The 14396-nt window shown below is 39.6% G+C and overlaps 1 protein-coding gene across 1 annotated transcript in view; it reads right to left on the bottom strand.

The window, feature by feature from the left end:
• The window catches only part of CUBN (cubilin), a 264425-nt gene that overhangs the window by 243818 nt on the left and 6211 nt on the right, over positions 1-14396 (bottom strand). Inside the window, exons 7-12 of the mRNA XM_035021543.1 lie at positions 8173-8299; positions 7090-7252; positions 4664-4795; positions 3435-3530; positions 1250-1368; positions 885-1071 (exon numbers count right to left, since the gene is read on the bottom strand). Coding sequence (XP_034877434.1) covers positions 885-1071; positions 1250-1368; positions 3435-3530; positions 4664-4795; positions 7090-7252; positions 8173-8299 — 824 coding nt within the window. The remainder of the gene's footprint in view (positions 1-884; positions 1072-1249; positions 1369-3434; positions 3531-4663; positions 4796-7089; positions 7253-8172; positions 8300-14396) is intronic.

Below are 14396 nucleotides of genomic sequence, written 5' to 3'. Positions count from 1 at the left end.
ACTTGACTTGAACCCACACAACTTAGTTCTAATCTTTAGCTCTTGTCTCCTCTCCGCCATTTTGTATTAGACTCATCTCCTCAACCAGAAGATAAACAGATAACATGAGGAGATAGTATTTTATGCTTATTTCTCCATAGCATCTACCAGAGTCCTAAACACATAGTAAAGTCTCAATAAATGTGCTGATTCCAAATCAAGAGTTATAAAGAGGGCTGGAGTAGTCAGAAGAAGCTTGATGAAGGAGATTGAGGCTTGAAGGTGAAGTACTCCTAAGGGACAGATACATTCAGATGCGAAGCAAAGGAAGAATTTGGAGATATCTGGGGAGAAAAATATCCCAGATAAAGGAACACAGCATGGTGGGACATGGGGTCAGGTGATAAGAAAAGACGTCTGGCTTGGAAAGGGAGTATTATTAGGGAACTAGTGAAAAATAAGTTTAATTGGATATGGTAAGGCCAAGTTAAAGAGAAGAATTGAAAAACAGTCCCAATTTTTATTTAACAGGTGGGCAATGGGGAGTGACTGTGTGTTGTAGAGCAGGAGACTGACATGATTTAGTGTAATATTATAGGGAAATGAAACAGCTGCTGTAGAGAAAACTCTCCCTAGAGAACTACACTACCTTAGCAAATTTTATTTTCAGAATAGACATAATAAAAATGGCAAATACTAACTTAATTCTTCCTTTGAAGGAAGGTTCTTCTGGCTTAAGCTGAGATAAATATTTACCTTGTAAATTCTAGACTACAGCTGCAAGGGAAGGCTTAGTTGTAAGCGTTTGAGCCACTAGACAAGAAAGAAGAATCCACGGCAGGACTCATTAAGGGATAATCCTTTCATGCTGTGAGCATCTGTGAGAGAAGAAATGCTGAGCATACCTTGCTGGGGAATCTGACAGAGGAGTCCAGTCCAGAAACGTGTACATTCACAACTGAAAGCATTAACGCCATCCACACAAGTTCCCCCATTCAAGCAGGGGTTGCTCAGACACTCATTTATATTTTCTGTACAGTTGATGCCAGCCCAACCTGATTCACACTTACAAAGATAACCAGAGACTGTTTCCTAAGGAAAGAAAAACATAACGCCATAATGATAAACGTGAATCAACTCAAATAACAAGGAATATTAGTGTTACATGATGTATGTAGCAGGTGTTGAGCCACAAACATCTTCTGGTAGCCTAACTTGTAATAATCCGTTGAAATGGTAATTGCTAAGTAAAGAAGAATAAAGGACTCACAATGCACTGTCCATTTAAACAGGGGCGGCTCTGGCAAATATTACTGAGTTGCACACATCCATTTGGCCCATAACCATTTCCAGTATACCCCGGGAGACAAGTGCAGAGAGGTAAGGAACCTGTTTAGAAATCAAAATGGAAATATAAATACAGATCGCCTCGATTCAGACCCAGTAACAGAACTCAGGCCCTGTTGTCTAGATAAGAAATTGCCAAAGTCAAGTCTGCATATCTCTCAGAGCAGAAACACCAGGCATAAAGAGAAAATAATAGAATCTTTTTCTATTTTTATCTTAAAAATAAGAAAGGCATTACGCATTTCCAATACTTTATATACAAATTGGCACGGGAGCTGTCAGTCCATATGTCATGGTCCTGAGTTGTGGACAAGTGTGAGGTACACCAAGGGAAAGGGGAATTTCTCATGGAGGGGTTGACAGCTGAAAAAGGTATTCTCATGCAGATGGTATCTGTTGCAAGCACTGTACCCATACTGACTATAAATAGGTACTGTTTTAATCCCCATTTACAAATGAGGACAAAACACAGAAAGATTAAGCACCTTGACAAAGGACACACAGCTAGAATATGATGGAACCACAGAGAAAATCAAAATCTAAGCAGTATTTTTCTAGAATCCATGTTCCTAACTACTTCAGTATGCTGTTAATTATTTAATAAACATTTAATAGTCACAGTATATACATATATATAAGTTCTATGTATATATTATACACATACATATATACACATATGTATTTTTTACATATGTGAATAGATATGTTATGTCAGTAAAAATAAAAGTGGTATTTGGAAATAGCAAGAGTTATGATATGTTATTCAATAAATGAAGTTGGGAGCTACACATTTGAACAAAAATATCAAGCTAAATGTCTATTTGATACTATAGATAAAAATAAATCCCCAAAAGATCAAGATCTTAATGTTAAAAATAAATGAAAGTACAAAAGAGCAAGCACTTGACTATTTTTAGAGTTCTGTAGGAAAGGCCTAATTCCAAAAGGAGAAAATCCTATAAAAAGAGATTTATCTTTTTGATAGCATAGAAATTTTAAACTTCTGAGTAGAAAATACCACCACAAAATTAAAATAAAAATAATGTGCCAGGGAAAATACATGTAAAACATAAGACAGATAATGAGATAATATCCTTAGTCCATAATGAAAATTTACAAATCAGTGAGAAAGCAGATGAACAAAGGACATGAACAAATAGAAAAAAAATAATAAAGCCAGTAAATATGTAGAAAGTATTAATTATTGGGGCGCCTAGATGGCTCAGGTGGTTAAGCGTCTGCCTTCAGCTCAGGGCATGATCCCAGGGTCCTGGGATCGAGCCCCACACCGGGCTCCCTGCTCAGCCTGGAGTCTGCTTTTCCCTCTCCTTCTGCCTCTCTCCCTCTGCTTGTGCTCTCTCTCTCTCTCTCTGTGTCAAATAAATAAAATCTTTAAAAACAAAATAAAGCATTAATTATTCATGATCAAAAATGAATTTTGATATGATCAAAATTAAAATAATGGGAAGGCAATTTTTGCCTATAAAATTGACCAAAATGAGAAATAACAATAGTATCCATTATTGTCAAGGGTGGGATACATGTATACTTTCATGCACTGTTGGTAAGTATAAATTGATACACTTCTGGGAGAAAATTTAGCAATATATATATTTTAAATTATAGGACGTGAAATTCCTCTTACACAGCATTGCAGACATTGTTGGTTACTGCCCTCGATCCACTTTTCCATTTTTTAGTAGTGAATTCTTTATTTTAACTGGGGGCATAAGCACCTGAAATAAACTACATTTCCCAGCCTCCCTTGCAGCCAAGGTTAGCAACAGGGCTCAGTCCTGGCCAATGACATAGAAAAGAGAGTTGACAATGGTCCTTCCTCCTTTTCTCCTTGCTGTTTTCTCGAATACAGTCATAAATTACTTTGCTGGCTTGATTATCTTGGGAAATAATTGCTAAATTAGGCCAGACCAGAGAAGAGCATAGTCTATTACATTAAAAAATCCAAATGTATAATTTTAAAACAAGGATTACTTTTTGGTTTGAAGATCAAAATAAGAATTTTGAGGATAGGGGATTTTGTTTTTAAGATGTTGATTTGTTTTAGAGGGTCATATTCAAATACCGCAAACCAGAGGGAGAGTCATCACCTAGAACTGAGGAGCATGATGCATCTGGGTGGCAGCCTCCATTACTGACTGAGCAGATGTCAATGAGTGTGCACACTCTTCCATCGCCTTGGTACCCTGATGACAGCAAGAGCAGGGCATAACAAACAACATTTAGAATACTGAAGAATCCCAATCCAAGAACCAAATATCATGAACCAGGCTAACCAGAGATCTTCTATCATCAGAACAGAAAAGGTAAGTATGAAGCATCATACACAAATTCCTATCATTAAGAAAAAACGACAATAAGAATTGGGAACCTGATGGCAGAAACAATGTTCTGGGTTGTTTCTAATGACAAAAATAAAAAATAAAAATAAAAAGATGCATGAAACTACTGGTAGACTTAGAAAGTGCTGGTACTAAGCAAATTGACATTTTCTAATTACAGTGACTTTAATGATCTGAGAGCTAAGTTATCGTAGAAGTCCAAAGTACTGTTGTTTCACGTTCATAAAACATATAGGGTTTCAATATATGCCTTAGAACTCCCTGAACTTCTTGGGTAGTCACTCAGTTGAGATCACAGAATAGCAGTAATGACTTCTTTCCAGAAGAGAAAGGAAAATAACATACATTATATGCTTACTAGTGTGCCTGTTATTTAGTAAACTTTATATATAAAACATCTCATGACTACATTGTATTAAAAATTATTTGTGGAAACAATGGAGCTATAGATCTGTGATCCACAGAGAAAATGTTTCAAATTCTGCATTATCTCCTCAGGCTGTTTCACAATTTGTAAAGGTTTGTTGTTTTCCATTGATATTAAAAATATTTTCTATTGCTTTCATAATATAGCTTGAACTAACATGCCCTGAATCCATAAGTTAAATAAAACTTTCCGCACTACTCATATATCTCCTTAGACAGAGTCATATTTAAAACAGAGCACAAGTGGGGTGCCTGGGTGGCTCAGTCAGTTAAGCGCCCGACTCTTGATTTCAGCTTAGGCTGTGATCTCAGGGTCGTGAGATCGAGTCCCACATTGTGTTCAGCACTGGGTGTGGAGCCTGCTTAAGATCCTCTCTCTCTCCCTCTCCCCCTGCCCCTCCCTTCCCCCTTCCCCCTCCCTCTCTCTCTCTCCCTCCCTAAAAAAACTAAAACTAAACTAAAATAAAATAAAATAAATAAAATGGAGCACAAGACCCTGTTTCCAAATGTATATTTTGCCTGTAATGGTTTCAGGAAACTTGGTGTAGCACCTGGTGGACAGGCTTGACAGTGGTAAGACCCAAATGTATTCACACAGGTGACAGGTGGGGCCACGGAACAACCACCATTATTTATCTCACATTCATTGATATCTTGGCAACTGTATCCATTTCCTTGCCAGCCTAGAAAGATCAGAAGATTTGAAAAGTTAGCTCTATAGACAAGTTGACAACAAAGAAATGCAAATTGTCAAAGATACATTAAAAACCCGCTTCACTCTAAGAAACTATAGATTAAAGTGAGGAAGACTCTACCTTTCAGGTTGGCAAAAATTGTTTTAAATTCTCAAAAACAAATTCTGGCAAAGTGGTGGGCATGTGAGGTACTCTTAGATGCTTTTAGTCAGAAGATTAATTAGTAAAACCTACTTGGAAATAGATTTAGCAATATTCATTAGAATTTTTAAAATATATACCTTTGGACTAACAATTCCACTTCTTAAAACAGTTTCTGCAGTGATAAAAATGGCAGTATCTACAGATGTAGGTAAGCAGATGTCTACTGCAGAGTTGTTTAATGGGGGGAAAAAAACCACAAACCTCTCAGTGATCACTAGGGCGTAGCTGAATCTATTACAACTCATCTACACCACTGATATGAAAAGCTATTTTTAATGACATGCACACACACATATTAAAAAATTTCCCCACATACACTTTAACTAATAATATAAATTTTAGAATAATATGCAGAGTATGATCCCAATTCGGGGAAGAAATTTTTTTAAACCTGCATATGTGTCTACGTGTTTGTATGAGTGAAGGAAAATGAAGAAGAGGAGAGAAAACAATTGTTAACAGTAGTCTCATTAGGAGGATAAGACTGAAGGTGAAGAAAGAGGGACTTTTCCTCTAGATATTTCTGTTTAAATCAATTGTTACAGTGAGTTTTATTACTCTTATCATTCAAATGACTAAAATTATGATAAGAATGTTTAAAACCTTCTAAATTTTTAAAAATATTTCTTTTATTTGATCTAAGTAGAGTCCCTTCTAAAATTCTACCTATGGAAATAACATATTGTGGGTGAAGAATGCGCAGAAGAGAGCTGGAAGGAAATATGCCCCAATGTCAATGGTGGTCCTCCGAGTGATAAGACTATGGGCATTTTTTGCCATCTTATTTTCATATTTTTATTGTTTCTTTATATTTTATAAGCAGCATGTATTTATTTTGACATGCAGGAAAAAAATAACGTGATTAACAGGAAAACAAAAAGTTTTGTTTCTCTTTTTTTCTCCAACGATAAATAAAAGAATCCTATAGTTCAAAATCATTTATTTTTCTGATTTCTAGTTTTTAAAGACTGTCACTGGCAAATTGCCTTCAAGAATATGGTTGTTTTCCAATTTTATTTGCCCCTGAGAACTAAGAGGGAAAAACTTTTTACATGTTTTTTTCAATTTCTTCCTAGTTATACAAGATCTAAGCAGGTAACATGAAGAAAGTCACTAAACCAAAAGTCACAGGAAGCAATAGGTGTGTGGGTTCCTTGATGAGACGGATCAATGAAGTATTCAGCAGCCCAACTCAAATCCACAGTCAGGCAGACCTAGGTTTGACTCCTGACTGCTTATAAGCTATGTGATCTTGGGCAAGTTATTTACCTTCTCCAAGCCTCATGGTCTTATATTTTAAAGTGGGAATAAAACTAATTCCTAACATTTCTTGATTTTGTCATAGTTGCAAGAATTAAAAATTGCCCCAGCACAGTGTCTCAATGAAGTTTCATAAAAAAATTATATTCTTATATGCTGTACCTTCTAACAACACACAAGGAGTGCCAAGGGGCCTTGTAGACTCTCTGAGGTCTGGTTAATTGCTCCCCAGTGCACCCAGCAAAGTGCTTTGCTCATAGTGGGAGCTCTACAAATATGCATTGATTGGATGATGATGGTCTCATCTAGTGAGCGATGAAGCACAGACTCAAACCCAGGCAGCCTCTGAGCCCAGAATCTACGTTTTCCATGACTCAGTGTGTGACCTGACCTGGAGATACGGACTCTGTGGGTCTGAGATGAAGCCAGATATCCCTATTTACAGCAAGACCACAAGGTCTCCCAGTGACACACCCAGGTGAGGACTACTGGACTCCAGCGGTGACACAAAGAGGTGAAATCATCTGCCCAAGTTTGCAAACATCTGGCTAGTAAGGGAGGTGGGGCTGGAACAAATCCGAGTCAGCTGCCGGCCACAGCAAGCAGGTGCTTGACCCTGCCCCCTGCATTTGGCTCAGGCCCTCTGATTTCTGCTGCTGAATTATTACAGCAGAAACATGGCCCTGCGGTGGGAAATAGTGAAATAGGCCATGCAGTGGGATTGGAAGGCTTCCTGAGAATGGTCTTCTTAGCTTTCGGCAGTGGAAGGAAATCCATTCTGGCACCTTGCCCAGCTGGGCGTGGACGAGCCCCTGTACCTGTTGGGCAGGCCCCGCAGTAGAAGGAGCCTGGTGTGTTGAAGCACTGCGCGAGTGTTGAGCACGGTGAGTGCTGGAGGCTGCACTCATCTATGTCCAGCACACAGGCCGGGCCGTTCAGCGGGGACGTCCACCCCGCGTCGCAGATGCAGCTGTACCTGGGCTGGCAGAACAACAAGAGTGTGATTCAAGGCAATCAAGAAAATGAGCAAGAAAAGCCTCTGAAAATCTCACCAAGCCCCCAACTGTTGATCCTCTAGCGTTCGTTTCCATAAGGCCAATTGAGTGGCTTCTCTTCTTCTTCCCATATGATTAAGCATTTAGACCAGACCACACAAAAAGAGAAACATCTTTATTTCGGAGTAAGGCAAACCTATAATTTGCCCCAAAGATGCCAGGGAAAGAGCAACCACAATCAAGAACTGTAAGTCAATATAATTAAAGTCAATGCACTCAGCCTGCTGTGTTTTTAGAGGGAAAAATACCCATAGAGGCACAGACCTTGGAAAATCCATTCTGTTTGTTTCCTTTTTGAAAGTCTCTCCTTCCCCTCCCACCCACTCTCTCCTCCCACCATCACTGGAAAGGAACCATTTTCCATCACAAGGATAGGGAAAAAAAAAAAAAGAACTAAAAATAAAGACCCGAAGGTCTCATACAAGGCCAAGTGGGCCGGGTCTGGGTGATCTTGAAGGTCAGGAGTCAAGGTTGTCAGGATCCAGAGCACAGGGGCCACTCAGGGAGGTGGCTCAGAGTCTGCAGGGCCAGAAACAATCCAGACTCCCTAGAAGGGCATGTTGCCAGCAAGAGTAGGCCTTTGGTGTTTCCATGTCTCGTCACTGTTCCAACTCATGAGGCCACGAGAAGGTCATGTCTCAGAGACAGGTGGACGAAGGAATAATAAAAATGGTAGTAATTTCTATAATGATATCACCTCTGGGTCCAGTTTTCTGTTTTTTTATGGACAACTCTCATCTTTTTCCTCACCTGCGCCCCACTTCAAAGCAGGAAGTGACTTCCTCTCTGTAGCTCTGCCAAAGCCGGGCTCATATGCAGATGTGCCACATTCTGTGGGGGACTCACCTGGTCAGTCTGCACGCGGACTAGATCCTCGCAGATGCCGTGGACACAGAGCTCCTTGGAACCCCGTTCGCAGTCGTCGTATCTGGATGCACACTGGGGGCCGTGTGTCTCAGGTGAGCAGAGACAACTGTGGGTTACACAAGAGCACAACATCAGGACAAGCGCCTGTTTCTTAGCATCAATTAAGAAAATAATAATTCCAACTGTAAGTCATTGACATTCACGTGGAATCCTAAACCGGAAAACCAGATTTATTGGCCGGAGTCTTGAAAGAAAATCACTCAAGCGGTAGATTGAGTACGCATGTTATCTCTCGAATACAGTCTGAGAGGGGCACAGTGTACTATCTGGGCACGACTACCACCATAAATTCTTCTCGTATCAGGTCATCAAACAGCACTTTCAAAGGTCAGACATCCATAAACTAAGGGGGATGGAGTTCATTCGGGATGGTAAAGGGAGAGATCAAGTCCATTCATTGTCCCTCCAACTGGACCCACCAGTAAGCACAGGTGACCTTGACAGAGCTGATATGTTCCCAAATGTTCTCTGGAATTGTATAACCCCACAGGCATGGTATAGCCACATCTCAGGGAATACAGTAATTATTATCATATTACAAAGGGCACTACTTCTATCCATAAGAGATGCAGTTAACATAGTAACATTTCTTTCATAGCCATATTTTAACTCACAAATGCAATTTTACGTAATACCCAAGCTCACGGGCGGTGGGTGTTCTGTTATGAGAAAATTTCAGCTCGATAATAATCAGATGAGCAAAGTTGTTTTAAACTATTGCAATCCTTAAAGTTGCTGCATTAGCTTTCTATCTGTGCTCAGCTTCAGAGGGAATGTGGAAGATGTGAGAATGGCAAGCTGGGGCAGGGAAGCAGGTGAAGGGGTCACAGAGCTTAAGCTTCTTTATTTTCACATGTTTGAGCACTTCTGCTGGAGTGGAGAGCCAGGCCCAGAGGTCACCATTTGCCTGCCCTTGAGCAGCGCTGGCCCTCACAGAAGCCGCTGACCATGGGGGTCAAGGGTCAGAGACAAGGAACAGGGAGGACCTGCTTGGCCAGGAACTACCTTCTGAGTGTTATGGAAAGGGGCCATTCTATAAGGTGAAGAAGCTCTTTTAACAATCCTTGTTGATGAGGCACAAGGAGCTCAGCTGGTGTCGGAAGAGGAATACAAATGTGTGATTGATGTGTGGGAGAGGAGAGTCTAGAGAGCAAGAGCCACACTCTGGGCACAGAACAGGGTGTACCCACAGAAGGCCCCAGAAACATCTGTTGGGGGGCACCTTTCTGTGGGTTCTAAGGAAGAAGAGATCACTGAGCGTGGCCAGAGATGGAGAGGAAGACTACTGTGAGTATCATTCAGGCACTTACACATAGAACGGCCAGACTTGGCAAATAAAGACACAGAATACCCAATTACGCTGGAATTTCAGATAAACGAATACTTTTTTTGGTATAATTATGTCCCAGTGCAATTTTTAACACCAATATATATTGTGTAAAATCTGCTCGTTAATAAATTACATATATGATCATTCCAAGGTTGCCTTTCTCATTAAGACAAGGTCATAGACTAATAGCAATAGATGATTAAACTTTAAAAAAAATTTTAATTATTCATTCTCTACCCGTAACTATTTAACTTCTCATCTCTCTCTTTCCATACTCTCCCTCTCATATCCTCATCCCTTTCCTCTTTACTCTCCCATCCTTACACAGAATACTCTTTTAGGATATTTCATTAGACTCTTGATTATAGAACTTTACACTGTTTCACATACTACTTGAGCATTGGACCCAGGTGGCTCCCATGCTAGAAGTATATTTTACCACCACTTCCACCCATCAAAAAGAATTTTTTCGAATCTTTAAACCAACTTCCCTAGGTTTCTGAGCTTATCCTGTATAAGAGGTCTGAGTATTCTTGACCCTACGGGACAAGACTGCCTGGGTTTAAATCCTGATACTACCTAGTAACTGTTCACCTTAGACAATGAAATAACTCCCTCTGCCCGTTTCTTGTAACACACTAGTGCCAGTCCATGAGCACTAGTTTCACCTTGGGGGGTCTCAAGACATTTTCCCATAGGAAGCGCTCAGGAAATTGTGTTTATCTTATCACTAAGTGCTTTGCTATAGGAAAATGACTTAAGATTTGAGAGGAGATTCTGGTTCGTGGACCTGCAGTTAAATCCCCTCTATCTCTCTCCTCCTTCTTACTTGGAGATGAGTGAATTTTCATCCTACACTTTTCTCTAAAGAACTACAAAGTATACTTCTTTCATTTAAATGTAGCTTCATGTGAGGAACAGAGGGAGGAAGGCAGCCAAGTATACCACTAGCTTCCTTGCTATGATCCTCAAAGACAAGTATTAATCCTATTTTACTGGCTAGGTTCACATTGCCCAAGGCCACAGGATTAGGAATTGGCAGAAGATGAATGAAAACCTAGGTCTGTGTTACTCTTGCACCCATGCTCTTCTACATCACACCCCCATATTCTGAAAGGTAGTTAGTTGAAGACTTTTCTTTTCTTTTAAATTTATTTAAGTAATCCCTACACCCAACGAGGGGCTCAAGGTCACCACCCCAAGATGAAGAGCCACATGCTCTTCCGACTGAGCCAACCAGGTGCCCCAAAGACTTTTCATTTTTATGTGTCTTTTTAACCTAACAGTGTTTGCATGCAAAATATATTCTTAAGGTATCTGGATATGTCCTTTAAAGAAAAAGAGTGATAAATTATATACGTCCCAGCAGAAGTCACCATTGTAAGGACTTTCTATTGCTGGTTTGGTTCTGGCAGAACAAAACTGGGCTTTTCAGTGTTCAAGAACACTGCAAGTGCATTTGGCAATTGAAAAGAGGTCAAATACACTTTCATAGTCATAGTTTAACTTATATGTTAGAGTCCATGTTTCAATATTAACATAACTGACTAACTGAAATAGGTAACAAGCTTAATTCCTAACTACCACTGACCTAAAACCAGATTATCCTCATCGTTCAACCTCTGCATGTTTTAAAAACCCACCAGTGGTGACAGTGGAAAGAAATAAAATAAAATATGCAAACCGTCATTGTGCTCTTGGAGAAAAAAAAACAAACTCAACTTTTTTTTCTAGAAAGCCTTCTAGATCTGAGCCCAAATTATATGATATACACCATCCATACATGGCAAATTTGCATCCCAAGGTCTGTCTTAATCCAAAGTAAGGAGGAGAACAATATGCATCAATTCTTCAGAATAAAGAGTCATTAACAGCATCAGAGTGGCAAAATATTATCTGCTGGCTGTGTGAAGCAGTTAGGGGCAAGACCTCCAGCCACAGGAATCAGTGGAAATAGACAATGGTCTCCTTGCTCTAGTTTCATTACTCGAAAAAAGTTTTTACCAGAAAGTTTCCTATGAAACAGGGCTTCCAATTAATTAGTATCTGCACAGTGCTTTATCTTTCAGAGGTCTTTATAATTAGGAATTATTAATCCCCTCAAATAAAGACTCCTTTGTCTTCCCAAGTAAACGGGTTCCAAGAGTTAAAGGCTGAACGAGGCCCCAAACCCAGAGCAAACCCTTTGTTGTGATCACATTTCTCCAGGTCCAAATTATTCAACAGTGGCTCATTTTCCTTTAGCAAATGTCCGTAGAAGTTTCCCGAAGAGGTTTTGAGCTTCAGGGAAGCTACTGATTAACGGGCGTTTAAGCTCACATAATTAATAGAACACAAGAAAGTATCTAAATGTTCTCTGTTTCATTACACAGATTCCACAAAGAAGCATTTAGTCTTATGGTCATGCACCTTTTTCTATTTTCTGTTCTTCCTCCCAAAAGTCTCCATCAAATGCCTGAATTAGAGTGTTTAGTTCATAGCTATCAGTTGGAATTCATGGGGCTTCATAACTATCCTCATATCAAGAGAAAAAAAAAAAAACTGACTTAAATGTTCATTCTTAACTGTCCTCCAGCATATCTATGAAGGACACAGACTAGAAACCAAAACCATTTCCAGAGTCACCAAAATGAGTCATTGGGTTGTTTGGGGTTTTTTTTTTGGGGGGGGGGAGTTGTTTTTTGTTTGTTTGTTTGTTTGTTTATAGGAAGGTACAAAAGAGAATGCAATATTGCTCATATAAAGTTGAATCTGTCATTTAGGCAGCTCCCAATAAATAAAAATGGTTCTCCCTTCCTCTTTCTCTCTTGTGATTATACCTGGAAAAAAGAACTCTAATCTCTGACATGCAGCAAATAGTTACATTAATTTTTTTTCTTTTCCATTTTGCAGGAGTAAAAGTAATGTGCTGGGGGGAGACAAAAATCAATTTTGCCTGGATCTTTGGGTCCTATCCCACCTGCTGCACATCTTTGTTAGTGGCCTGCAAGACCCCAGAGGACAGTGATGATAAAAGAAGACCAGGAGTGAGATCTAATCTCCAGGACATTCCTGGATATCAGGAAGGCAGGAAAGTGTTTGCACTAGGAGTCATTTTCCTCCAGTATCTCTGAGCAGCAATTCTTATTAATAAGTGCCTATGAACAGAGATCAGGAGATAATGCTTTCAGGGGAATGAAAGATTAGACCTGCATTTTGGATCTAGCCCAAGCTTGAATGCTCATAAAAGCAGGCAGGGATCAGGGAGTTCATTAAAATGAGAAACAAAGTCCTGAAAGCAGAAGTCTCTTCAATAACATAATACTTAAGTCAGAGGTGATTGATTTGGGTTTCGCACAATGATGAAGCTCATGAAAATATCTATCAGAAGTTTGAATGAATTCACTTTGTGACTTGGAATGAGCAAAAATTTTTAAGATCGGATCAAAAGAACAAAAGGATCAATTATACGAAAAAGAGAAGGCTTGTGATTGCTTTTTGAGAAAACAGTGTTAACAGATGACAAGGAAATGACAAAATTATTGCTGGAAAGAATGGAATGGATATTGTTACAAGGGAATGGGAGAACAAGATAGCAGAGACATTAGTAAGAAAGCAAATAATTGTTCTTTACTCCAGTGAGATTATACCGCTGTGCATTGAAAAAATTTGTTCATGTTATAACAGAATAAACTTTTTTACCTTTTAATAATCACAGAATATAGAAGACCAACCAAAAAATGGGGAAAGATAATGTCTAGAGTGTTTTCTTAAGTGATTTTAAGGAACTATACAAAAGTAGGTTTGATGTTGATCTGCCATAAATTTCTAGATTTGATTTTTTTTTTAAGATTTATTTATTTAAGAGAGAGAGCACAAGTGGATGACGGGGCAAAGGGAGAGAGAGAAGCTCAAGCAGACTCCATGCTGAGCATGGAGCCTGACAAGGAGCTCAATCTCACAACCCTGAGATCATGACCTGAGTCTAAACCAAGAGTCAGAGGCTTAACAGACTGTGCCACCCAAGTGCCCCAGACTTGATTATTTTAAAAGCTGATGTGTCAGCCACTGTAGCTTTAATAACCAATACTCTTATAGTCTGATGGCAACATGGAGGTGTTGGGATGCCTAACTCAACTTAGCAAGGAAAAGGAAGTTTTCTTGGAGAGGGTGATGGCTGAGCTGAGCAGGAGGATGCTGTAGACAAGCCACTTGACAGAGTAAGTTGGAAGAGAAGATAGGAGCTGTGTGATGATTGTGGTAAGGAGCCTCATGGCTAATTGAGGAAAGGCAGTGAGAGTTAACTATGTGGAGAAAACCTCAGTTTAGTCTCTCATCTTGTTATAGTTAACATTTTCCATAGCACTTGAATGAAGATATCCTTACTAAAGCCATCAGCTCACTTCTCTAATGAATGGGTGTGGCATGGGCTCCCGGGTATGGTGGGGCAGCCCTCCTCTGCTTCAGGCTCTTCAACAGCAGCCCCTTCAGTGCTCTGACTCCCACTAACCCATGCTGTCCATACTCTCTGTGGAAGCCACTGGGGCCTTCTGGTTCCTCAGGGACTCCAGAGAAAGACTTTCTTCATGGGGTAAGAGTTGAGGACGCACAAGCTTTTCTTCATCTAAATAAATAGCTACATGTCATTAAATAAGAGCTATATATTGCTCCAGGGAGTACCTATTGCTGTTAATACTGGTAATTAATCATGGATGCTCTTAACTATGTGATGTTTTAGTCCTTCAAAAATATATTTAATGAAAGAAAGAAAGAAGGAAAGAAGAAAGAAAGAAAGAAAGAAAGAAAGAAAGAAAGAAAGAAAGAAAGAAAGAAA

Source organism: Mirounga leonina, unplaced genomic scaffold (genome assembly GCF_011800145.1).
Source record: "Mirounga leonina isolate KUSES-001 unplaced genomic scaffold, KU_Mleo_1.0 Mir_175, whole genome shotgun sequence".
Taxonomy (NCBI): Eukaryota; Metazoa; Chordata; class Mammalia; order Carnivora; family Phocidae; genus Mirounga; species Mirounga leonina.
The sequence above is the reverse complement of the archived record's forward strand: the minus strand, read 5'-3'. Positions and strand labels throughout refer to the sequence as shown.